Source organism: Aquarana catesbeiana, linkage group LG10 (genome assembly GCF_042186555.1).
Source record: "Aquarana catesbeiana isolate 2022-GZ linkage group LG10, ASM4218655v1, whole genome shotgun sequence".
Lineage (NCBI taxonomy): Eukaryota > Metazoa > Chordata > Amphibia > Anura > Ranidae > Aquarana > Aquarana catesbeiana.
In genome coordinates, this window is record NC_133333.1 from 123,900,751 (window position 1) to 123,926,794 (window position 26,044).

The 26,044-nt window shown below is 41.2% G+C and overlaps 1 protein-coding gene across 4 annotated transcripts in view; it reads left to right on the plus strand.

Moving 5' to 3' along the window:
* Positions 1–26,044, plus strand: part of POU2F3 (POU class 2 homeobox 3) — a 208,487-nt gene that overhangs the window by 29,868 nt on the left and 152,575 nt on the right. For 2 of the 4 annotated variants that reach the window (XM_073602564.1, XM_073602561.1), the window contains one exon: positions 11,896–11,964. In XM_073602564.1, the coding sequence (XP_073458665.1) occupies positions 11,904–11,964 (61 nt within the window). In that variant the 5' untranslated portion in view covers positions 11,896–11,903. Of the gene's footprint in view, positions 1–11,185; positions 11,284–11,895; positions 11,965–26,044 lie in introns of those variants that run through there. The other 2 variants (XM_073602562.1, XM_073602565.1) reach the window with 2 other exon arrangements.

The window sequence follows — 26,044 nt, forward strand, 5'->3', positions numbered from 1 at the left end:
TCCCCCGTTTTGACACCGAGCGGGGGATCTTCTCCACCTACTTGCTGCCACAATCTAAAGAAAGTGCACTGGGCAGGACTCGGCCCGCCTGACTGTGTCATTCATTCACAGTGTTCTGTGAATAAATGAACTACAACTACCTTTGCGGCTGTTGGCTTGTAGTTTGCAATGAACTGCCATGGTGCTGTTGAACACTCTGGTAGTTCATTGATTCTTCCTGTCTGTGTGAAACTGCCTGCCCGTATGAGGTACAGTCTGCAGGATACCTGTATGGCATCAGCGATCTGCAGCTGGCTGGTGCAATGCTTTCCAGGCTCCTAAAAAATAAATAGTAAATGCACATTTTTTTGCCTCAAAAAAATGAAAACTCAAACCAACGCGCCCTTCCTGAGTTCTCACCACTGCGCTCAATGCCAAATAAAGGGGTGTTCACCCCCCTATGAGAGATGTGAGAAAATTAAAGCACAAAGTGTATGAAAACAAATGTGTAAAACTTAAATGTATGAGAAGTTAATGGAGTGAATCCAAAGCTGCCACTTATTAAATAAACAGTGCAATACGTCCTATTATTTCCAAGAGCCCAAATGCGATCCTTGTGAAATAATATAAGTGGCGCTAAATACCAGTGATAAACCATTCAACACTCGAAGGTGATCTAGTGTATCTATCTACAAAAGGAAATTGGAATAGATGACGTGAATAAATCTATATCAGAAAAAAACTGTTCAATATAAAATTAACAGTGAAAGTGTGCCATACACAAAGCAATATCAATGACACATAAAACAAAAGTGAGATCAAGTGGTAAAGTCCATAAAGTCCATAGACAGACCACCGTGCAGGAAATGTGATGAATCTGGAAACGGTCCACCAATTCACTTAGTGTCAGTGACTCCACTCCCCTTGAATTCAGCACTCACCGACTCAAAATGCCTCACACTCTCGTGTTTTGGCAACAAAGCATAGATGTAAAGCGGATCAGCTGAGGGTGTAGGCTCCGAATTCCTTGTTAGTCCCAGTGTCACCTCAATGCATAGAAAAAACTCAACATAGTGTGATACCGTAAAGCATATAAAATTTATTGAACTTAAAACCTTCAATCAATGCACTCACATAAAAACTCTTGAATCAAGCCAAAATGACACTGCAAAAAAAGCTTCCAATACAATCCTCCTCTGTGAAACGCCCAGCACCACTGTGAAACGAGGGTCGCAGCGGACCCCAAAGAAAAAGTTTGGGTGGGTTCTCACCCCTCTTACTGACACTTTGCTGGTGTAGATCTCCTGCTGGCTTGTAAGCCCAAGACGTGACTCCTCTAGCGCCTTCGGAAGATCTCGCCGGTTCCCGGAGATACACCGCAACGTCCTGTCTCTCACTGACTGCTAATAGTGGATGCCGTACAGCCACGCCCCGACATGTTTCGTCACACCTGACTTCCTCATGGGATTGGCTGTACGGTACGGCACCTCCCACTCTTATACCCCTCACGTCTATCGACGTAGTAGTATGCAAATCTTACTTCATGTTCCCAGGTGTCCCCGCAGCCCTCAACGCAGCAGCGCTGGACCGATCACATTTCTCAGAGGGCACATTTTATTACAAAAAATCCCAAAGAATACCGGGACACGTATAGCTAACCATATTAAACAAACTGGGTTACAGGCAAAGATAAAAAGAGAAACCTTCACCCATAGCATTAATCCTAAGATCATAATTGACAATGCTTCTTTATTCATTGTAATTCTAGAAACATACCTCATTTACTAGTATGAAAATTCATCCCAAGATGTTATGTTTAAAGGCTCAACCTGACACACTATGTGATAAATCAATCAGTGCAGCCCGTACAATGCCTGATCGGAACTGTGTATTGGGCTATATGCCTAAACTCCCCTTATTGTTCCTAAACTAAACTGAGAGTGTGAAAGTAATAATGGATCCTTGCATAAATCTATAAATTATAAAACATGGTGATTAAAAAATATATATTGTGTGCGCTTAGTGAATCTCTATAAAGTTTCAGGATAGAACAGTGCCAGATCCCTCTAGTGGTGAAATCGAAGAAGACTCCCCAGTTTTCTTCCTCAAAAACCAAGATTGAACCGCACTATTACCACCCCCTATATAAAAGTGACCCACTATCCCTCCTAATGTGCTGAAAGCATGATGACCATACAATGAAAAATCATAATTCAATCCCTCAATTGATGATAGGATTATACAAATGTCTAAAAATATATATATAGATATATAAATAAATATATATATAAAGTGTAAAAAAATATATATATATACAAATGTGCAAATCTATATAAAGTATGAAAGGTTGTCTCTATGGGAGCATAATTCAAAAATCATTTATGAAGCAGTTCAGATCTACTTCAATGTTCAAGCCCCTAGGGGCAAGGCATTTTAGACGGTGTATCCATAGGGTTTCCCTTTGTGAGAGGTCCCTCACTCTATTGGACCCTCTCCAAGCTGGATATACACAATCTAATCCACAGAATTGTGCTAAGGAGGGGTCTTGTTGGTGTTTCTCTCTAAAGTGTAGCGATACACTATGGTTTTTAAAGCCATTTTTGATGTTCGTGAGGTGTTCAGAGATTTGGACTCGGAGTAGTCGTTTCGTCCGTCCAACATACAGTAGCCCACATGGGCACCATAGAAGGTAGACGACATATGAGGAATTACAAGAGATATATTCCTTAATTTCAAAGGTTTCCTGATCTGTGCTGGTAACAGAAGTCATCCCCCTGTTGGAGACCTTTACAGTTTTACAACACACACACTTCCTACATGGGAAAAAACCTTGTAGGTTGATCCTTATAGTTTGTTGTCCTGTTGGGTCCAAAATCTTTCTTACCACTTTATCCCCAAAGTTTGGGGCTCGTCTATAGACGAATTTGGGTGATGAGGGTAAGATTTGGCCCAGGTGTCTATCACGACCCAAAATGTGCCAATGTTTTCTGAATATAGTCTCAATATCCCTGTACTGAAAATGGAAGCCTGTGATGAATCTAATTTGATGTTGGGCACTCCCACCTGGAAGATGTCCTCTCCCAAAACACTGGTCTCTGGGTGTGAGTGCTACCTCCTGTATTATGTTGTCCAGTGTCTGTTCCCGGTAACCCTTCTGTATGAATTTATCCTTTAATATCTTAACTTGGGTGTGGTAGTCCTCCAAATCAGTGCAATTTCTTCGTACCCTGAGTATTTGCCCCTTCGGTATATTGCGGATCCAAGTGGGGTGGTGTCCACTTGTAATGGCCAGATAGCTGTTGCGATCCGTGGGCTTGAAATAGATTTTTGTCTTTAAACCATTAGCATTCCTTTCTATGGTGACATCTAGAAAGTTGACCGAAGTGTCACTGATTTGGTAATCTAATTTGATGCCATTAGAATTGTCATTCAAATGCCCCAAAAAATCAATAGCTGACTCTTTTGATCCTTCCCAAATGAACATCAAATCATCTATGAAGCGCCGATAAAACTTCAACTGGGGTCTTTGGGTACTAAATACTCGCTTATCTTCCCACTCGGCCATGAACAGGTTGGCGAGGCTGGGGGCATATTTAGCCCCCATAGCCACGCCAACCTGTTGTGAAAAGAAAAAACCGTGGTACCAAAAATAATTGTGGGACATGCAAAAGTCCAGAGCATGTCCCAAAAAACGCTTTTGCATATGGGGGATTTTTTTGTTGCCAAAACACGAGAGTGTGAGGCATTTTGAGTCGGTGAGTGCTGAATTCAAGGGGAGTGGAGTCACTGACACTAAGTGAATTGGTGGACCGTTTCCAGATTCATCACATTTCCTGCACGGTGGTCTGTCTATGGACTTTATGGACTTTACCACTTGATCTCACTTTTGTTTTATGTGTCATTGATATTGCTTTGTGTATGGCACACTTTCACTGTTAATTTTATATTGAACAGTTTTTTTCTGATATAGATTTATTCACGTCATCTATTCCAATTTCCTTTTGTAGATAGATGCACTAGATCACCTTCGAGTGTTGAATGGTTTATCACTGGTATTTAGCGCCACTTATATTATTTCACAAGGATCGCATTTGGGCTCTTGGAAATAATAGGACGTATTGCACATTTTTTTGCCTGCAAGAAATCTGCATTTATTTATTTTTTTTAAAGGTGAACTTATCCTTTAAGGCAGGGGTGTCCAAACTTTTTTCAAAGGGAGCCAGATTTGATGAAGTGAACATGCGTGATGGCCGACCATTTTGCCTGACATTCCTGGAACCATAACAATTTGGTCTAAGTGTGTTCGTCCGAGCACTAATACACTGCCCAACAAGAATTATATTTTGTGACCCCCAACAAATCCCCAAGCGCCGCTCAGGACTAACGATGAGTTTGGACGTGTTATTTGGATATACCGTATTTATCAGCGTATAACATGCACCTTCACTTTAAGAGGGAAGTTTCAGGGAAAAATGTACATTTTAAATAAAGAACTGTAAAGCAAAAATCAATTAGGGGCGGCACAGTGGTGCAGTGGTTAGCACTCTCGCCTAGCAGTAAACAAGGGTCGCTGGTTCGAATCCCAACCACGACACTACCTGCCTGGAGTTTGCATGTTCTCCCTGTGCCTGCGTGGGTTTCCTCCGGGTACTCCGGTTTCCTCCCACACTCCAAAGACATGCTGGTAGGTTAATTGGCTTCTGTCCAAAATTGGCCCTAGTATATGAATGGGGACCTTGGATTGAGGGTAGGGATTGATGTGAGTGTGTGATGTTCAGGGTTAGGGACAAGGGTCAGGGTTGTAGACCCACACTCACTCAGGTTGAACTGGATGGACTGGTGTCTTTATTCAACCTTACTAACTATGTAACTATGTAACTATGTAATGCAACCTAATCAGTGCCCATCCGCAGCCTCACCATTGCCATGAATGCAGCCTCACCATTGCCATGAATGCAGCCTCACCATTGCCATGAATGCAGCCTTACCATTGCCGTGAATGCAGCCTGATCAATGCCCATCTGCAGCCTCGGAGGGGACAGGGAGGGGGATGGACGAGCGCCAACAGATTACATACAGGAGAATCTCCTGTTTACTCTGTGGCCTCTTTAATACAAAGTTCTGCCTCCTATGATAGACAGAACAGTCCGCCAATGGCAGCCCAGGAGACGGAACTTCCTATTACAGACGTCGCCAAGTAAACAGAAGATTCTCCTGTATGTAATATGACGGCGCTCGTCCCACCCCTTCCCTGTCCCCTCCGAGGCAGCATCAATAAATACAGTATATATCTTTTGTGGCCCTGGGGATATATATGGAATGTAATGTAAGGTATTTATTTGTTAGTCAAGAGTAATGGATATCCCCTGATTTTTTTGTTTTTTGTTTCTTTATTTTCAAAAAAAAATGGGCCTAACATAGTACTTTTTTTTATTGTATTTTAGCTGTACATGATCACCAAAAAAAACCTTAAAATAAATTCTCCTACCCCTGATGTTTGCAGTGATACAACATATGTGTATTATGTAGTGTTGTTTGTACCTTTGGTAGGGAAAAGAAAACAATAGTGCGCATTTGCTTTCTTTTTTTATCCTACCTAAACACACTGACACTAAGGCCCCTTTTACACTGGGGCGGTAGGTGCGTTGGGGGTAAAGCGTTGTTATTTTTTACCATCAATTTCGCTGCGATTGTACACACAGCTCCTTCACGGCTCCAAAGATGCTGCTTGCAGGAGTTTTTTTTAACATCCTACAAGAGCACCGCTCAAGTGTGAAAGCCCTCAGGCTTTCACACTCGACAGACAGGAGCGGCTCTTTACAGGCGCTATGCAGGTGCTATTTTTAGCGCTGTAGCGCCTTTAAATAACCTCAGTGTGAAAGGGGTCTAAATAAAAAAATATCTATAATACACTGAATGTGACATTTGTTCTTGGCAGTTTCTTTTGACCTTGACACATGACCCTAACCTAGATCAAGCCCTGATATAACCATTTTATTTTTATGTTTTATTTATTTATTTTTCCATATTTTTTTTTCTTTTTCACTCTTCTGACTAGGACAGCTTGGTCTTTCTGCCTGGTACACACAATGAGATTATCGAATGAATGACTGTCCGTTTTTTTTTCTTTTTGCATGCTAATCTCATATTGAAAATAAAGAGTTTACTTAAGTTACTAAAAATCCTCGTACAACAGAATAACATTTCGGAAGTGATGTCATGTGTTGTAGTGTATTTTTATTGTATTTTTGAACAACAACTGTACTGATTAACCACTTCAGTGTTGTACCCAAACAAAATTAACGTCCTTTTTTTTCCCACAAATAGAGATTTCTTTTGGTGGTATTTGATCACCTCTGCGGTTTTTATTTTTTGCGCTATAAACATAAAAAGAATTTTGAAAAAAAAACAATATTTTTTACTTTCTGCTATAATACGTATCCAAAAAAATATATAAAAAAACAAATTTAGGCCAATATGTATTCTGCTGCATAAGTGCAATAAGCGTATATTGATTGGCTTGCGCAAAAGTTATAGCGTCTACAAAATAGGGGAAAGATTCAGGGACTTTTTATCTTTTTATTGTTTTTACTAGCAATGGCGGGGATCAGTGATTTTTAGCGGGACTGCGACATTGCAGTGGACAAATCTGACCCTAAGTGACACTTTTTGGTGACCAGTGACACCAATTTAGTGATCAGTGCTATAAAAATGCACTGATCACTGTATAAATGGCACTGGCAGGGAAGGGGTTAACACTAGGGGTAATAAAAGGGTAAGTGTTCCTTAGGGAGGTGCTTTCTAACTGTCAGGGGGACAGACTGACTGGAAGTAGAGAGAAATCGCTGTTCCTGATCACTAGGAATAGCTGATCTCTCTCTCTCCTCCCCTGTCAGAATGGGGATCCGCCTTGTTTACATAGGCAGAACCCCGTTCTACATCTCTTTATCGTGATCGCGGGTGGCCAGCGGACATCGAGCCTGCTGGACACATGGGAGAGCTCCCGCGCGAGCCCACTGTATCTAATGCAAGGACCGACGTACAGGTATGTCGGTTCGTGCAGCCGGGCCGCCCTGCGGCAGTTTATGTGCGGTGGGCAGTCCGGAAGTGGTTAAACGATAATCGTATGTTCTGGTATCGTATGAGAACTTTTTTTGTGCTTGTCTGATCAGATACTATCAGATGAAGTGTTGTGATCGGCTCTGGAAAGCTGTGTACTATCAGATTATCGTATGAAAAGGATATATTTGGGTACCCTAAAAAAAAAAAGTTTTAAACCAAAAAAACTCTTATTTCTGTAGTTTGTACAGTTGTACAGAAATGGTGATGATTTTGTAAACAAAACAAATGGGAAATAGTTCTGTTATAGCTTTTTTATAGCATTTTTTATTTGTATTTTAAATGGGTATAAAGTTACAACATCAATGATGACAAATGTATCTGGAATATAGCATACGAAGAAGAAATGTATTACATAGAAAATTGTCAAGTTATCAAATTGCTGAAGACAAATTAAATGAAAGACCTAATTATAGACTGTTCACATGAATAAGTGCAAAATAATATAGCAAAGTCCATATATCCTCATACTCAGTAGAAGTAGTGGAATCTGCTTGGGGTGTAATTCTAAGTATGCCCATACTGTAGGGTTGAGTTACTAAAACTGCAGAGTGCAAAATTCAGCTGTGCATTGTTGTCAATCTGCTTCTATCTTCAGCTTGTTCAATTGAGCTTTGACAAAAGAAAACCTGGAAGCTGATTGGTTTCTATGCAGAGCTGCACCAGATTTTGCACTCTGCAGTTTTAGTAAATCAAACTCATTTGATGTGACCCTCAACCTCAAACCAGAAAAATGCACTTATCCTGTACTGGCTTCCCTTTATTCTAATTGTTTAAAAGAGGGAGCTCTGCCAGATTCAATGAGTCATGCCCATATAGTTTTAATTTATAAGATCCATCATCCTGTGCCTCATATAGGCCTATTGCTCTTTTGAATGTGGACTTTAAGATTTTGACAAAACTTATCTCCCAACGACTACAACCGATGATGCCTAACATTATTGATCCAGACCAGATGGGGTTTATGGCCAATAGGGCCACTGATGTGAATTTGCAGAGATTGTTTACTAATATTCATGTTTCACATCCTAATGTAGGATCTAGGGTTGTTTCCTCTCTAGATATAGAGAAGGCTTTTGATACTCTTGAATGGCCCTTTTTATGGAAGAATGGGCTTTCCAATGGTATTTATAAAATGGTTTCAGGTCCTATATAGACATCCCACAGCTGCAGTGAAAATGGGGGAAGGGTTTTCAACTTCCTTCTCGTTATTTAGGGGAACTCGACAGGCCTGCCCTGTCTCCAACCCTCTTCACTATTGCACTGGAGCCTGTGGTGGAGGCCCTCCACACTTCCCCCAAGGCTGCTTTCACACTGGGGCGGCGGCTTTACGGGCGTTTTTGCGGAGGTTTTTGGCCGCTAGCAGGGTGCTTTTAACCCCCGCTAGCGGCCAAAAAAGGGTCCAAACGACCAGCAAAGCGTCACTGCCCATTCATTTCAATGGGCAGGAATGGTGGAGGAGCTGTGTATACACGGCTCCTTCACCGCTCCAAAGATGCTGCTTGCAGGAGTTTTTTTAACGACCTGCTAGTGCGTCGCCTCAGTGTGAAAGCACTTGGGCTTTCACACTGAGACTGCAGGAGAGCCATTTTTCAGGCGCTTTACAGGTGCTATTTTTAGCCCAAAAGCGCCTGAAAAACGCCTCAGTGTGAAAGGGGTCTAATATTAAGGGGCTGAAGATTGGTTGTTTGGAGGAGAGGGTAGCCTTGTATGCAGATGATCTTTTATTATTTCTGAATGATGCTGGACTCTCTCTCTAAGGGGCTTTAGAGATATTGGACTCTTTTTCAACAGTTATAGGGCTGAAGGTAAATTGGACAAAGTCCTTGTTGTTCCCAATAGATAAAGCCGTACTACAAGCCTCTGTGAGTGATATTCCATTGAAGTGGGTAGAGAATTTCAAGTACTTTGGAGTTGTAATCCCTCGCCAAGCTTCTGATTTTATCTCCTTGAACTTGACTCCGAACCTAGGAGATATTGGGTTAAAGTTGAAAATGTGGAAGTCTCTACCATTATCCTTATTGGGATGTATTAACCTCCTAAAAATGAAAATTATACCAAAATATATGTACCTTTTTGGACACTCTCCTCAGTGGCTCCCTGTCTCCTTTTTTACAAAATTAAATCAACTTTTCTCATCCTTTCTATGGGGATCAAAGAACCCCAGGTATAAATTGACCACCCTGATGCGCCCTTGTGACCAAGGTGGTCTAGCTTTTCCAGATTTATATAAATATTTTTTAGCCAATCAGCTGGTTACGGTCGCATGGTGGCGATTAAGTTCAGATTTATCTAACTCCTCTACTCGGTTGGAAGCAGCGGTGGTAGGTACTATAGAAGCTCTTAAGGTACTTGTATTCAGGGGCCGTAGGGTACCCTACCAGTTGACTGCTTCAATGCTCAACACTAGTCGAGCTTGGGAGGCTGGTCTTAGATGTGAGCATTATCTTGAGGATGCGATTTCACCAAAAGCCCTGTTATGGTTTAATCCCACCCTTTCTCAATTTTATAAATTACCTAAGCCTATTGCATGGACTAAGCATAATATCAAATTACTCTCTCAGGTGGTCACTGATCGGAAACTCTCTACTTTTTCTACACTTGCTTCAACTTTTAACCTGCCTAGTTCTCATTTATTTAGATATTTTCAGCTTTCCCATACCTTTCATGCCCAGTTTCCACAAGATAGTTTAATAATTATACAATCTACTCTACAATCAGTACTTAGATCTGAATGTTTGGAGAGGCCCACCTCCAGATTATATACTCATTTTACCTTAATTTCCCTCCTGCCATTGGAGGGTCTTAGAGCTAGGCAGACGCAAGGCATACCAGATTTGGACTTAGAAGACTGGAAGAGTGTGGGATTTCCCTCTGCGATCTTTGGTATCCTTGAAAGACCGTATGATTCAATTTAAGTTGGTACATAGAACATATATCATGCCATACAGACTTCAAAAGATAAATCCTGTGTGCTCATCTGAGTGTTGGCAGTGTGGTGCGGCTCAGGGGGATTACACACGCATCTTCTGGACTTGCCCATATATAGTTATTTTTTGGGTGGACGTGGTGGATTTGTTGAATTCTATTACTTCTGCTCCTTTACAGCTCTCAATGTCTGTATGCTTGCTGGGTCTGGTGGACTCTACTCTCGCTACAGTGCCAGAGTGAGTGTTTGCTAACATTACATTAATTTATGTGAGAAAAGCCATTGCTTTACATTGGAAGAAACCCTCTTTTCCTACGCTTGTATACTGGAAACAATTGGTAAATAATAATCTCCCACTGTACAGAGACACCTACACAAATAGGGGCTGCCCTAGTAAGTTTCATAAAGTTAGGGCAAAGTGGCTGGATAAGCCATATACGGCATTGTATATACGCCCATGAGGGTTATTGCTCCATGGATTCAATATAGATTATATATATATATATATATATATATATATATATATATATATATATATATATAATGCCTGGGCCACTGTGGTTAGAAGTGACTAAAGTCTATTTTTGCAATATTAGATGTGGATTGATATTTAATTTGTTAAATGGGATGGTTTAGAACCTAGCCCAGTTAAAATACTCCTTCGTTAATTATCTTTCTCTTTTTATTTTCTATTTTTGAATTGATGGCTGATATGTAATGTGATTGGATCTTGAACTTAAATTAATATTTTGCTCCAATATGTATGATGTTTTGTTCTGTCTTGTTTTGTCTGTTGTTTATTAAGAAAATAAATAAAAAGATTTAATAAAAAAAATGTAAATGTACACCTGCAAGTGTGTATGATTTTGACTATTATGTATTTTGTAATAGTTTGATGTCTTTTAACAAGGTTGGCTCTTTCTTTTTGCTTTTATTTTATTTCATTTTAGAATGTGGAAAAAAAGTTTAAATGCCCTGAAAGCAGCACATTGTTATCTTATTCAAATTTGCAATGACTGACTGCCTAAGGCCTATGCAAATTCTCTGCTTTATCTGTTTGGTTTACCTGTGTGCTAAGGGTTAAAGAGCTCCCAGGAAGGGTGGTGGAGGGGGGTCAGTGTCATTTGTATAAAATATTCCTTTTCTCCAACTGACTTCTGTCTCACCTGGAAAGAGAAATAGTGCCCTGAATGAAGACGCAGCTACAGGTCTCATCTGGAGCTGCCAAGTTATAGTAAATCTGGGAGGTTGTAAAGGTGAGGAAATAGATGTAATAGAAAGGGGGGATCAAGTGTTTATGGGGAAAGTTGAGTGTGAATGCATGAATTTGCGGGCAGGGTAGATTAAGTTCCTTTTAATATTGATAGGCAATATTGCCAAGCCAACCCATTGTATGAATGTAGTGAGTATTATGTATTACGTAAAAAGCTGCACTTCATTGGCTGATTGCAATAACTGACAGCATTTGGAAGGGTCTGCTATTGGTATTCATAGTATTTTAAACAATATGTATTTATTAACTGGTCAGAATTTGACAGGTCATTGGTACTGCCAGTACTATTTTGGAAAAGATGATGCTTAGAAGACAATATTCCAATTTTATTGGAAAAAGAAAGATTTCCGCTGTGTTATTTTCTCCACTGAAGCAAAAAATGGAGAGCCTGCAGTCTGCAGAGAAGGGAACAAACTCAAACAAATTTAAAGAAATTCTAAAGGTTCCGCCACTCCCTACATGATGAATATGATAATAGCATGTGTACTCTTGAATTTGAAAGTCGAATGAATTTTATTATAATACAATGGTTTTGTTTAGAAATAAATTATATGCATTATTAAAATCAGTTTTTTTTCCCTTTGCCTTCTCTCAGATATTAACATGAGCCGTGAACCAGATTCCACAGAGGAACAGCAAAACGGAGAGGCACACTTACAGAATGGTGAGTGTCTGAGATAATATCTAGTAGAGAGATCTCTAAATCAAGTTTTGGTTACCTATGGTCACTGAATATGCTGGAATGTTAAAATATGGCATTTAATGGAAAGGCTTTACCTGCTTTGAACTGTATTTTATTTTTTTTTATTTTTTTTCAACATTTTTGTCAATTTTTTTTTTTCAGGGTATGTTAGGAAAGATAAAATCAAATGTGGGCTAGTGTACTTGTAGAGAAGATCAAGTTAGATTTAGTAGTTATTCCAAGCCCCCTGAATGATTTAACCACTTGCTGGCTATCACCACATCTGTATCATATTGATTTCTTTGTGTTCCGAAAGAGCTGATTGCCAACAAACAGTTAAATAAGTAACATTTTGATAAAGACTTATTTTCTTTTGTGTTAGTAAATAAAGTGAAGCAGCTAGGAGCTAGAATTTCGTACCTAGAATACAAACAAATTCTTTGGGCTTTGTTGAATGAATAAAAAAAAAAGGAAAAACTGAGATATTCAAAATATTAATGTCTCAGCTAAATTCTTATCTTGTGTTAAATTGTAGCAATAGACATTTTTTTGTACAACTTAGGGTTTGAAGAAAAAAATATTATTTATCCACATTACCCAAGAAATAATATTAGGGCAAAAATGACAGTGAGTATAACCAAATATATTTTTTGTAGCTTAATTAAAACATTTAAAATTGCTAGGTTTGATTGCAATACAGTATGCAGTGGATCTGTAGCTTTCAGTACCGGTAGACTGGCAATGTCCTCTTTTAGCACAGTATTGTGAGAATATAGTGTAGTGGCTCCATGCAGAGGAAGAGAACTATGATATAAAAGGGTTACCAAATTTTAGGAATAGTGAGAAATTGAGAAAAAATAGAACTGGAAAAATTGATAAAAGATATACATTTTATTAAACACACCACATAAATAATAAAACAGAATAAAAAAAAAAAAAACAGTAATTGAGAAAAAACACAATAGTCGAATATATGTCTCCAAGACAGTGGTCTACATTAGGGGTGTACGGGTGGCAACCCCAAGTATTGTCATGATGGCTAATTACAAAGTATGAATTACATAAAGTGTAAGCTTCATGTAATTCATACTTTGTAATTAGTCGTCATGACAATACGTGGGGTTGTGACCAGTACACCCCTAATGTAGACGGCTGTCTTGGAGACATATTTACGACTATTGTGTGTTTTCTCAATTACTGTTTTTTTTTTAAATTATGTTTTTATATTTATGCGGTGTGTTTAATCAAAATGTATATCTTTTATCAGTGGTGCCTATAAAGTCAATTTTTCCAGTTCTATTTTTTCTCAATTTCTCACAGGACAGGACGTGGTGCTTTGTTATCTTTGTACACCCGCAGTGCCATGCTGCGTTGGTGTGCTTAGATTTTTCTTAATGTACATAAGGGGTAAGATTAGTGATAAGAAGCAATAATTGCTTATGCTTAGGTACCAGGTTAAGTTTAGTGGAAGTAAATGATCAAGTCAATATTTTATGAGTTAAGTATTAAAAGAGGCAGCATTGAGGCTTCTATTGCCGACCTTCCTCTTGAAACTCTTACTTTTCTGGCTGTCATGCTGATCCAATAGTTTTATTGCTTTATGAGTCATTGGGGTTGATTACCTAAGGGGAAATGGGCTGTTTACTTTAATTTTCACATTGCAAGGGAATTTTTCCTTAGCTTAGTGAATGAGGTGAAACTCAGCTGACTTCCATCATCCAACCACATGTAAACAAAGTGAGTTTTCATCACATTCACTAAAATAAGGGAAAAGTCCTTTGCAAAGTGAATTTCTTTATCGTACATCATGGGACACAGAGCACCATAATAATGACTAATTGGGTTATACGCTACCTTTAGGTGATTGGACACTGGCAACCAATTGTAAGACGTTTCCTCCCATATAACCCCTCCTATACCGGAAATACCTGTTTTTTCGCCATGGTCTTGAAGGTGATGGTCATGGCTGTTGAAGCTCTTCAAAAATTATTCAAATAATGTCCCAGTGAGGATGTTATAATCGGATCCATTCGGATGGCATAAGAAAGCTAAAGTGGATGGTACCCGAGCCTCGGTTCAAGAGCGAGGTTTTGCTTGTAATGTGTCCTGTATGGCGCTGGACCCTTGTTAAATTGGTATTTCTGGTCATAACTTGCCCAAGGTAAACCAGAAGGGTGCTTTACAGGTCCAAGGGTGTGGCCCCAAAAAGAATGGGAGACCCGGTCCTTGAAGGTCCTCAGAGGCTACCCGCCATGATGGGGGAAGATTGGGCCTGGTAAAACAGGGATGGTGAGTACTCCCTTTGGGAATTTTTATATATAAGTATATTCCCTCTGTTCCACTGGTAAAACCTTTGCTTGTGTCTGGGAAATTATAGATGGCCAAGTATTGCGCGCACTTATGCCGGGCATGCGTGGGTGTGCGCATGCGCCGCATGCGCGCCGCCATTGTGCGCGATTGCTCCTGGCGGCGTGCAACTGGTGTGCGCGTGCACCACTGCTGTGCACATCACAGATGCGCCACGTGCGCAGCGTGCGTCTGGGCACGGCAGATGCGCCTTGCGGCATGCATGCCGCTGGTCGCGCAGGAGCGCGCATGCACTCAGTCCACTGCTAGGCAGGCTTTAAAAGGAGCTGGAGCTCCTGGCATGTGCTGGGACAACACAGGGCGATACTTGGGCACGTGAGTCTGGAGGTTTTTGGACACAGTTGCAATAGGTTAAACACTGGTCTCAGCTTGTGGGGAGTACTTTTTCCTCGTATGTAAGCAATGTCTTCCAGAAAATGAGGTACAGGGAGCAGGGCAAGCACAGGGGTAAGAGTACCTTCCTTGAAAACAGGAGACCAGCCCCATGCTGATGCAGCCTCAGTCTCCCCTGAAAGACCTGCGGCATCTGCCCTGGCTGAGCCATTGCATTTGTCAGGCATAGTGGCCACCACCAATATTCCTGCCTCGGCTTATGTTACAAAGGATGATTTGGCATCTGCATTAGCAGGCCTTGAAGGCAAAATAGCTGGCATGATTGCTTCTGTAACACAGGGAGGGAAGAAGCGTAATAGATCTCCCTCCCCTGAGCCTGGGCCAAGTGGAGAATCACTAGAGCACCAGGACTCTTATAGCCAGATGGGTCCAGGTGATCTGGAACCAGAGTGGACAGAGGATTTGGAGGAGGTGGCCATAAAAGACCAGGAAGAAGGAGAGGCTGAAGAATCCTCAGCTGAGGCCTCAGGTTCTGAGAAGCCAATTTCAGCCTCCCATTCCCAGAAATTGTTTATCCAATCTCTGACTGAGATGGTACAAGTTGGGTTTAAGTTACCCCCGGTTCAGGAGTCTGGACTCTCCTGTTCTACTTTGGGATCCTTGCGACCTCAGCAAGGTTCCCAAGCGTTCCCTTTGCATCCACTATTGGAGCAGGTGATCTACGCAGACTGGGATCATCCTGACAGGATATTCTTGCCTCCAAAAAGATTTTCTATCTTATATCCTATGGAGGAAAAGTTCAGGAAGAGATGGGGTACACCTTTGGTGGACGCCGCCATTTCTTCGGTGAATAAGAGTTTAACCTGTCCAGTGGATAATGCCCAGGTATTTAAGGATTCGGCCGATAAAAAGCTAGAGTCCTTATTAAAAGCCTCCTTTGCGGTGTCTGGTGCACCAGATCAGCCAGCAGTTGCGGCTATTGGGATTTGCCAATCCCTAAAAGACCGTTTTAAAATGTTAATAAAAAAACTTGCCTTGTCAGGAGGAACCTTCCGAGGAATTGTCGGAGATTCTTCATGCTTTATGTTTTGCAGTGGACGCATTAAAAGACTCAATTCAGCAGATGTCTTGTTTTGCGTTACTGTCCGTACATATGCGCAGGGTTTTGTGGCTAAAGAACTGGTCTGCGGAGACATGCAAGAGGCTACTTGCAGCTTTTCCATTCCATGGAGAACGCTTCTTTGGCGAAGATCTGGATAAATATATCCAAAAAATCTCTGGAGGAAAGAGTGCCCTCCTACCTACTAAAAGGAGAGGTAAGCAACCCTCTTATAAAATTCCCAATGCTCCAGGACCTAGTGCTTCTTCCCCCAAGTGGTATCGACGGCCTCAGCCATCAGGTTTTAAAAAAACCTCAGGGTCAGAGGAAGCCCTGGAACCAAAAGCCAGTCAAGTCCAACTCCAAGTCAACCTTATGAAGGGATGCCCCCGCTCTCACGGGTGGGGGGCAGGTTTCAGCTGTTTTTGGATGCATGGGAAGATCTGGTCCAAGACAGATGGGTTATTTCCACTATAACACAGGGTTACAGAATAGAGTTCCGGGAAATCCCTCCAAGTCGTTTTCTGTACTCAAGGCTCCCGTTGGATCCAGAGAGAAAGAAATGCCTATTCCTAGCCTTGCAGCATCTGCTGAAGCAGGGGGTAGTTGTCAAGGTTCCGCACGAAGAAAGATTCAAGGGGTTTTACTCAAACTTTTTTACCGTGCCGAAACCAAATGGGGAAGTAAGGGCCATTTTGGATCTCAAGGCTCTCAACCTCTTTGTAAACGTCCGGTCCTTCCGTATGGAGTCGGTTTGTTCAATAATAAAATCTCTGAGATAAGAAGATTATTTAGCATCCATAGATATCAAGGACGCATACCTTTATGTACCGATTTTTGGTCCACATCAAAGGTTTCTGCGTTTCGTAGTAGAGGGCCGTCATTTTCAATTCGTGGCACTGCCATTTGGTCTAGCCGCGGCCCCCAGGGTTTTCACAAAGATTCTGGCCACGGTATTGGCGTCTCTAAGGTCCCAGAAGATCTCCGTGGTAGGTTATCTGGACGATCTTCTCTTGAGGGATTGCTCTTGCCCTATCCTGATCCAAAACGTGTCAAGAACAGTGCGGGTTTTACAACGCCTAGGTTGGATTCTAAATGTGGACAAGTCAACCCTTTGTCCAACCCAGGCCTTGGTATATCTGGGTCTGATCTTGGACACCGCCCAAGAAAGGGTGTTTCTACCCCCCTTAAAGGTCGTTTCCATAGTGGAACTCATCCAGAAGGTGAAAAAAGAACCAAGGCCTTCTATTCGGTTGTGCATGAGGTTGCTGGGCAAAATGGTGTCATCCTTCAACGCAATTACATATGCACAGTTCCACTCCAGGGTGTTCCAGAACAGCATTCTGGAAGCCTAGGACAGGTCTGCTCGAACCTTAGATCATCTTATTGTTCTATCCTCACAGGTACAATGGAGTCTCTCTTGGTGGTTAAAAACCAGCAATTTGAGAAAAGGAAAATCTTTTCCACCAGCAGTCTGGAGAGTGGTAACTACAGACGCCAGCCGCCTTGGCTGGGGAGCTGTCCTGATGGAGGCGTCTGTACAAGGAATAGGGTCCCAGGCAGAAAGGACCTTGCCCATCAATCTATTGGAGATTCGGGCAGCTCGTCTGGTTCTGTGCTTCTGGACGTCCAGGTTACGGGGTCTCCGAGTCCAGTCCGACAACTCCACGGTAGTGGCATATATCAACCACGAGGGAGGTACCAGGAGTCGGGCAGCCCAAAGAGAGGTAAATTACATATTGACTTGGGCAGAAAAGCATGTGCCGTTTCTTTCGCAGTGTTTATACCGGGGGTGGACAATTGGCAGGCAGACTTCCTAAGTCGCCAGAAATTGTTGCCAGGGGAATGGTCCCTGCATCCCGAAGTTTTTCTACAGATCTGTCAACACTTGGGGACCCCAGATGTGGATCTGCTGGCATCCAGATTCAACGAGGAACGAAAGCCAATGATCCTAGTGGCCCCAGTGTGGCCTCGGAGATCCTGGTACTCGGAGATTGTGAAGTTGGCAGTAGGGGACCCATTGGTCCTTCCGTGCCGTCCAAACCTGTTGTCTCAAGGACCCATATTCCATCCTTCTTTACAGTTGCTGAATTTGATGGCATGGCTATTGAGACCAGAATATTGAAAGACTGTGGTATCATGGATTCAGTCTTGTCTACTCTGATAAACGCTAGAAAGTCAGTTTCTAGAGCTATCTATTATAGAGTCTGAAAGTCATACATTTCTTGGTGTGAGGAAAGGAAGTGGAACCCTCGTAGGTATACGATTGGAAGAGTTCTGGCCTTTCTTCAAGCAGGAGTAGATTTGAAGCTGGCTTTAGGGACAATTAAAGGACAGATTTCGGCCTTATCGGTATTTTTCCAAAGACCAATTGCATCCCATTCTTTGGTACAACCTTTGTTTAGGGAGTAACGCACCTAAGGCCACCGGTTAAGCCGCCTTTATGTCCCTGTGACCTAAATTTGGTCCTGTCAGCCCTACAGTGTCAACCGTTTGAACCCATTGGACATATTCCGTTTGTCCTATTACCCAGGAAATAGTTTTTTTGGGTGGCTATAACATCGGCTAGAAGGGTTCAGAATTGGCCGCCCTTTCTTGCAAAGAACCTTTTTTGATTCTTCATCAGGATAGAGTGGTCATGCACCCTCATCCGGATTTTTTACCAAAGGTAGTTTGCAAATTTCATTTGAATCAGGATATCATTCTACCTTCCTTTTTTCCGAGCCCTAACACTAGGGAGGAAAGGTCACTTCACTTGCTTGATGTGGTGAGGGCGATCAAAGTTTATTTAAAGATGTCAGCTTCTTTTCGGAAAACTGACTGCCTTTTTGTCCTGCCGGAAGGTCCTTAAAAAGGACAGCTGGCAACAAGTTCACCTATATCCAGGTGGATTCGCCAGACTATTATCCAGGCGTATGGATTAAGGCACAAGGTTCCACCTTGGGATTTAAAAGCACACTCCACTAGAGGGGTTAGTGCATCATGGGCAGTATACCAACAAGTGTCTATGGCTCAGGTTTGCAAAGCAGCCGCTTGGTCTTCACTTCATACGTTCACCAGGTTTTACCAGGTGGATGTGAGATCTCAAAAAGAGACTGTTTTTAGCCACAGAGTGTTGCAGGCAGCTTTATAGTCTCTGGCCCGTTGGGCTTAGGGATATGGTGGTCCCCCCCCCCCCCCAGGTGCATTGCTTTAGGACATCCCAATTAGTCATTATTATGGTGCTCTGTGTCCCGTGATGTACGATAAAGAAAAATGGATTTTTAATACAGCTTACCTGTAAAATCCTTTTCTTGAAGTACATCACGGGACACAGAGGTCCCTCCCCTCTTTTCTGGGATCGTCATTGCTTGCTACAAAACTGAGGTATTTCTAGTATAGGAGGGGTTATATGGGAGGAACCGTCTTACTATCGCTTGCCAGTGTCCAATCACCTAAAGGTAGCGTATAACACAATTAGTCATTATTATGGTGCTCTGTGTACCATGATGTACATCAAGAAAAGGATTTTATAGGTAAGCTGTATTAAAAATACATTTTTTAATTTTTCCAAAGTCAACACCATTGACTCCAAACAAGTGTTCAGACTGACAGTTCATTGAGGTTTCCTTAATGTAACTGTGAAGCAAAGGTAGTATTCATATTCCTCCTGGTTACAGTTTTTTTCTTTAAATCCCAGCTAATCTTTTAGCTTAAATTGGCTAAATACATTCCAGGTCTATTCAAATACCCCACAATGGATTGCACATGCAGCATGCTGCTCTTCTCTACTTTTTTCCCAGCACCGTGACCCTTCTAATACCCCTTCCTCCCACCCTCTCCCTATGCCCCCCTCTTTTTCAAGTCTCTCCAGGTGAATTGTAATAATCCTATAATAATGATTGGAAAACTGACCCCAAAAATATGATTTTTTAAAATGTAGCTCTATATTTCTTTTCACTACCATGACCGACCACCAAAAAAAAATAAAACAATTCTCACACTCCTTACATGTATGGGAATACTACATATGTGCTCATTGATTGTACCTGTAGTAGGGCTGAGAAACAAAGTAGGGCTGAGACACTAAAATTAACCTAGATCAAGCCATGATTCAACTATTTTATCTCCAATAAAGCAGGGAGAGCAGGGAGCACGTACTTTACTAATTGCAGAGGAGGAAGGTCAACAAACATAAGAAAATTTCCCAATGCAATTGTAAATGGCTGGATTGGGCAGTTTCCAACCTCTGTAGACACCTTTAGGCTGGATTCACACTAGTCCGGTATGAATTGCAGTTCGCAGGGCCGCAGGGCAGTATTACAACATGATAACAACCCCAAACACACCTCCAAGACAATCACTGCTTTGCTAAAGAAGCTGAGGGTAAAGGTGATGGACTGGCCAAGCATGTCTCCAGACCTAAACCCTATTGAGCATCTGTGGGGCATCCTCAAACTGAAGGTGGAGCAGCGCAAGGTCTCCACCAGCTCCGTGATGTTGTCATGGAGGAGTGGAAGAGGACTCCAGTGGCCACCTATGAAGCTCTGGTGAACTCCATGCCCAAGAGGGTTAATGCAGTGCTGAAAAAATAATGGTGGCCACACAAAATATTGTTACTTTGGGCTCAATTTGGTCTATTTCACTTAGGGGTGTACTCACTTTAGACATTAATGGCTGTGTGTTGAGTTATTTTGAGTGGACAGCAAATTTACACTGTTATACAAGCTGTACTCTCACTACTTTACATTGTAGCAAAGTGTCATTTCTTCAGTGTTGTCACATTAAAAGATATAATAAAATATTTACAAAAATGTGAGCTGTGTACTCACTTTTGTGAGATACTGTATGTGTATTGGATAAGAAGGTGAAGGAAAGTGGCTGCGCTATTTATGTTTAAGATATTTTCTCAATTCTTTTTTTTTTTTTTTTTTTTCTTTTTATTGGTTGAACTAGATAGACTTGTGTCTTTTTTCAAACAGACTAACTATGCAACTATGTTGTGGGAACTAATAACAGTTATATAGCTGCAAGGCATGAGCATTTATCTTTATTTGTTCACATTAAGTTTGATAAGCGCGGATGATTATCTTGGTTTTTATTTCTGGAAATGCTAGTTGCCTGTCTGTCTGTCTGTTCTGGCATCAGTACTTTCTGTGACACTGACCCTGGACAAGGATGCTGATCAGGAAAGTTAGAGGGAAAAGCAGAATGCATGATTTGCATACTGTTGGGCCAGTGACCAACAAAAGTACTAAAGAGATTGAATCAGCAGATAAGGAATGACAGCCTCTATACTTCCATATTGAAGATTGACTTTGGAACAATATACTGGTTTGCCTTTAGACATATGTTCTTTGTTATAGATGAAGGATATAAAATCCTTCTAATATGAGTTTACACAAAAATAAAAAAATTCTGCTGTAGCAACAAAGGGGACATCTCGGATTGGGCTAATCTTCATGGGTGAGTGTAATCTCACATTAATGAGGCACCAACTAGTACTTGCCAATAACTTCATGCTGTAGCATTTTGATTTTAGTGGATGGCTTATAGGTATTTGCCAGCCATTTTTTTTAGTAGCATGAGACTGAAAGCAATGATGCACAGTAATGCCACCGGCATCATCAGAGAGCTGCCAGAAACTTTGGTTCGAGGTATTTTTTTTCTTCTAATTGTGTATTGTTTTTAGCTTTTTTTGTGTTTTTTATTTAGGGGTTTAGAACTCCCAGATTAGTGGACCTTGCATTTTTTATGTCATATCAATAATTACATTTTGATAGTAGATTCTGTGCTCAATGCCTGGATATTGAAATAAGCATTTATTGAGGTCATATAGATTTGTTCAGGGTAGACCATTGCTGGCAACAAGAAAATACAATTTTAGACATAATAGGATCAAAGCATTCATTAAGCAACTGAAAGAAACCCTGTTGCAAGACCATTCATTTCAACAAAAATGTTCCCATAACATACCTCCCAACTTTTTGAGATGGGAATGAGGGACACCTATCAGCAAAAGTATGCAGGCATAGGACACACCCCCTGCCACACCCCCTTAAAGGATAATTGTACAAAAAAAACAAGATTAGTTAAACCCACAAGTGCTTTTTTTACCACTACTATTCCTTTATATTGGCTTTTGGAATTTACAAATGCAGCAATTTAGAAATCAGATGAAAGGTTTAGCACTGGGAAACACTTTTTAATAAATAAAAAGTGCATTTTATATACATCTGTACAGATCAGACCAAAATAAGGGACAAATGAGGAGGAATGAGGGACAGAGGGACATTGCTCCAAATCAGGGACAGTTGGGAGTGATGCCCATAAGATTATAGGTATGTGATTTTAACATATATTAGGCTGACCATACACCATACAATCTGACTGTGCATTCTCTTCTAGATCTACCAAAAACTATGTAGTATGAGGGCCTGCTTGATTTGATACTTATTACATAGTTTGTCCTCATATTACATTTTTTTTTTTGGTAAAGCTACTGAGATTGTACAATCAGACTGTATAGTATATGGTCAGCTTTAGGCATGTTATTTCCTTGTAAAAGCCCCTCAGGTTTAAAGTGGATCTAAAGCCTAAAGTTTTTTTTACCTTAATGCATTCTATGCATTAACCACTTGTTTACTGGGCACCTAAACCCCTCTCCTGCCCAGACCAATTTTCAGCTTTCAGCGCTGTCACTCTTTGAATGACAATTGTGCGGTCAAACAACACTGTACCCAAATGAAATTTTTATCATTTTTTTCCCACAAATTTCTTTTGGTTCTTTTGAGCTTTCTTTTTGGTTTTATTTGATCACCTCTGGATTTTTTTTTTTTTGTTAAAAAAATTAAAAAAGACCGAAATAAAAAAAAAAAAATACAAAACCGTTTTATATTTTGTTAATACATTTTACAAACAGGTAATTTTTTCTGCTTCATTGATGAGGCTGCACTGATGGGCACTGATAGGCTGCACTGATGGGCACTGATAAGGTGGCACTGATGGGCACTAATAGGCGGCACTGATGGGCACTAATAGGCGGCACTGGTGGGCACTGATAGGTGGCACTGATGGGTGCCACTGATGGGCGGCACTGAAGGGCATTGATAGGTGGTACTTATGGCTGGCACTGATGGACACTGATAGGTGGCAGTGATGGTCACTGATGGGTGGCAGTGATGGGCACTGATCGACACTGGTAGGTGACACTGATAGGCAGCATTGCTGGATGGCACCGATGAGGCACTGATTGGCACCACTGGTGGGCATTGATAGGTGGCACTCGTGGGCATTGATAGGTGGCACTGATTGCTGGCACTTCCTATGGAGGCATTCGCCAAAGAGGAGCAGCCAGGAGCTTCGGTCGGGGACCCCAGAAGAGGATTGGGGCAGCTCTGTGCAAAACCATTGCACAGAGCGGGTACGTAAGACATGTTTATTGTTTTATTAGAAAAAAAAGAAGCTTTAGTATCACTTTAAATAGTCCACTGGGCACCAGAATATGGCCATTCATCCATGTGCAAATCGCTGTGCGCGCATTCCTATGTGAGTGTTCGTGGGCATCATTACATGCCTAGTTAGGCTTCCATACCCGAAAACACATGTTTTTGCACAGGCACATGAAAATGAGTACAATCTCTCTGATGGATGACAGGAGGTTCCTGAGGGGCAGGCCTGGAGGTGTCATTTCTATGGGCTGTAATGGTCACTGTAAGAAGAACACTGGCTGCTGACTTTCATGTCCGGTACAGATATTTTCTTAGACTGAGTATGGAAATGAAAATATTGCACACCAGGAACTTTGGAGAAGTATGAAAAAGCTTTAGGAGCCTGTAATGAGATAGTGCCTAGGTGAGAATTGCTGTGACAATGGTAGAGGCAAACAAATCATTACAAACCAGCCCTTCTGACTGCCACACGAATCTGCTCCTGCAATCTGTGTGTACAATTTTCAGGAAAGAAGTCCATTTTTTCCACATTCTTTCTTCCTTTTCTCCAAAATCCCATCTGAAAGTGGGTCTAACCTTTGAGGATTCTCCAGACACTGTCAGTTATTATAACATCTGTGATATAATGTCATCATAACAATGTAATTACATAAGAATGTATTAATGTCAGCCTGGTTACATCACTTTTTGAGTGATGAAGAATGCTACTTTATTCAACACACTTGAGTACTGTCCTTGACACTTTTTTTATGCACTACCAGTTACATTTTCAGGACAATCTTTCTTAGGCCAAGCTACTGCTACCTGATACACAGAAGTTTAGCACAAAAAACACACAACCATACATTCAGTGAATTTCAAATGGTTCCTGGGGAACCAGCAAAAATGTGCTTATTGGTTGGCCTTGCCACCACCCTCCTGCCAGACATGCTTAGTAGGTGACATTCTTTGGTTGAAAAATCAAAGAGCCAGGCAGAAAATTGTCGGCTCCAGCAGCTGGAGATTTTTTCATCTGTGCTGTATGGTGATGGAGGAATCTGTTGGTTTACCAGGGTATGGCCGGCTATAGATTAGTATAAGTGAGAAAGTTAGGTAATAAGAATTAAAGTGAGCTATGGAATGGGAGAAGAAGGGAAGAATCATAGAGGTAAAAATGGTTATAAAATTATTTAGTGATGATTAAAGAAAGTGGAAGTCTATATTCAGGCTGTGTTCACACTTATGCGAATTGGATGCAGGTTTCTCCACATCCAATTCACATAACATGAGACTGTGACCGGCTCTCAAGTTCACACATATATGGGGCGGCCGTGGTCTGCACAGGAAAAGGGTCCTGTACAGCGGCGGCCCGTCCATTAGGGGTGCCCAGGCACTGCCCCCTATCTGAATAATGGATAGATTCATGCATAGCATGAATCTATCAATGGCCACCATAGCCACCCCCAAGTCAGGCGTCCGGACCCTTTTAGGACGCGGGGGCCTGAATTACAGCGGTGGGGGGTGTTTTTTTTTTAAGCACCCGATTAGAGCCACAGGCTCATAAGCTTAAAAATAGGGTAGACTCGGAGCGCAGAGCAATGCGCCATGAGCCCACCCAGGTGTTACAACAGCGAATTAATATTTAATGATTATCATTCATTGTTCTAGAGTTTTTCTCTTTTCCTGAGAATTTTTAAAGTTTAATTTGAAAACTAAAACATTCGTGTCCTTCATAGAATGGTAAGAATGTGGGAATTGATGGCCCACCGGTGCACAGTAGGCATCCTCTTTCTGTTCTTTCATGATGTGGCTATGTAGCTTCATTCTTTTTTTGTCTTTCTTGTGTCACCAATATAACATCCCTGGTTGCACTTGTTGCGTTGAGGCTCGGTTCACGCTGCTGCGACTTGTCATCGTCTTGAGAGTTCAAAGTCCCATGGCAATTCGCACCCCATTAATGGCAATGGAACTGTTCGAAATGGTGCGACTCAAGTCGCAGCGATTTAGAAAAAGGTTTCTGCTACTACTTTGGGGCGACTTCATCTCGACTTGCATTAACTTCTGTTACTGAAGTCGCAAGCAATGAAGTTGCGCAGGATGTCAGCTGTCAAAGTCGTGCGACTTTGAAGCCGCATAGATGTGAACTGGCACTTAATGAGGTACACCACATTACTCGAGGTGCAGCCCTTTGCGCATTTTGCAATTTTTATTGCTGCAAAGACCGTACTCAACTGTGTTGTTGAAAGGGCATTAAAACAGGCCGTCAGTTACAATCAAGATGGCAGCTAAAATAACCGTAACTTGAACCTATTTTTGCTACAAATATCAAATCACATGCTTGTGATATTCCTGTTGTTTTTTGTTTATTTGTTTTTTTAGTTCTTCTGCACATGATTGGTTTGTAGCACCAACAGAAATAGTATCCTTCATTGAACCTACAATTAATCCTACTGTGCTAAATATATAGCTGTACAATACACAGGAAATGTAGTACCATGGTTAGCATTTTAGCAATTTACTATTAACGAAACATATCCCAGTGATTATGGAAAATGTAGCAATTTTATTTTTCTCTGTAGACTATTGTTTGCGTTATGTTTACCAGCACTATTTGATTATGAAAACCACATGTTTACCATGTGTATTTTGGCTGCATAACATTACAATCACCTGCTTCCCACTGTTTATGCTTCCCGTGAAAATTGGTTTTATGGCGTTTGTAGTGCCATGATAGTTTATCTTGCTTCCTATGAGCCTATTTTTATCTTCTTTTATAAAAGAAAAAAAAACTTGGATGGAATTTGACTTATTTAAATAATGATAATAATAATAATTATTATTATTATTATTATCT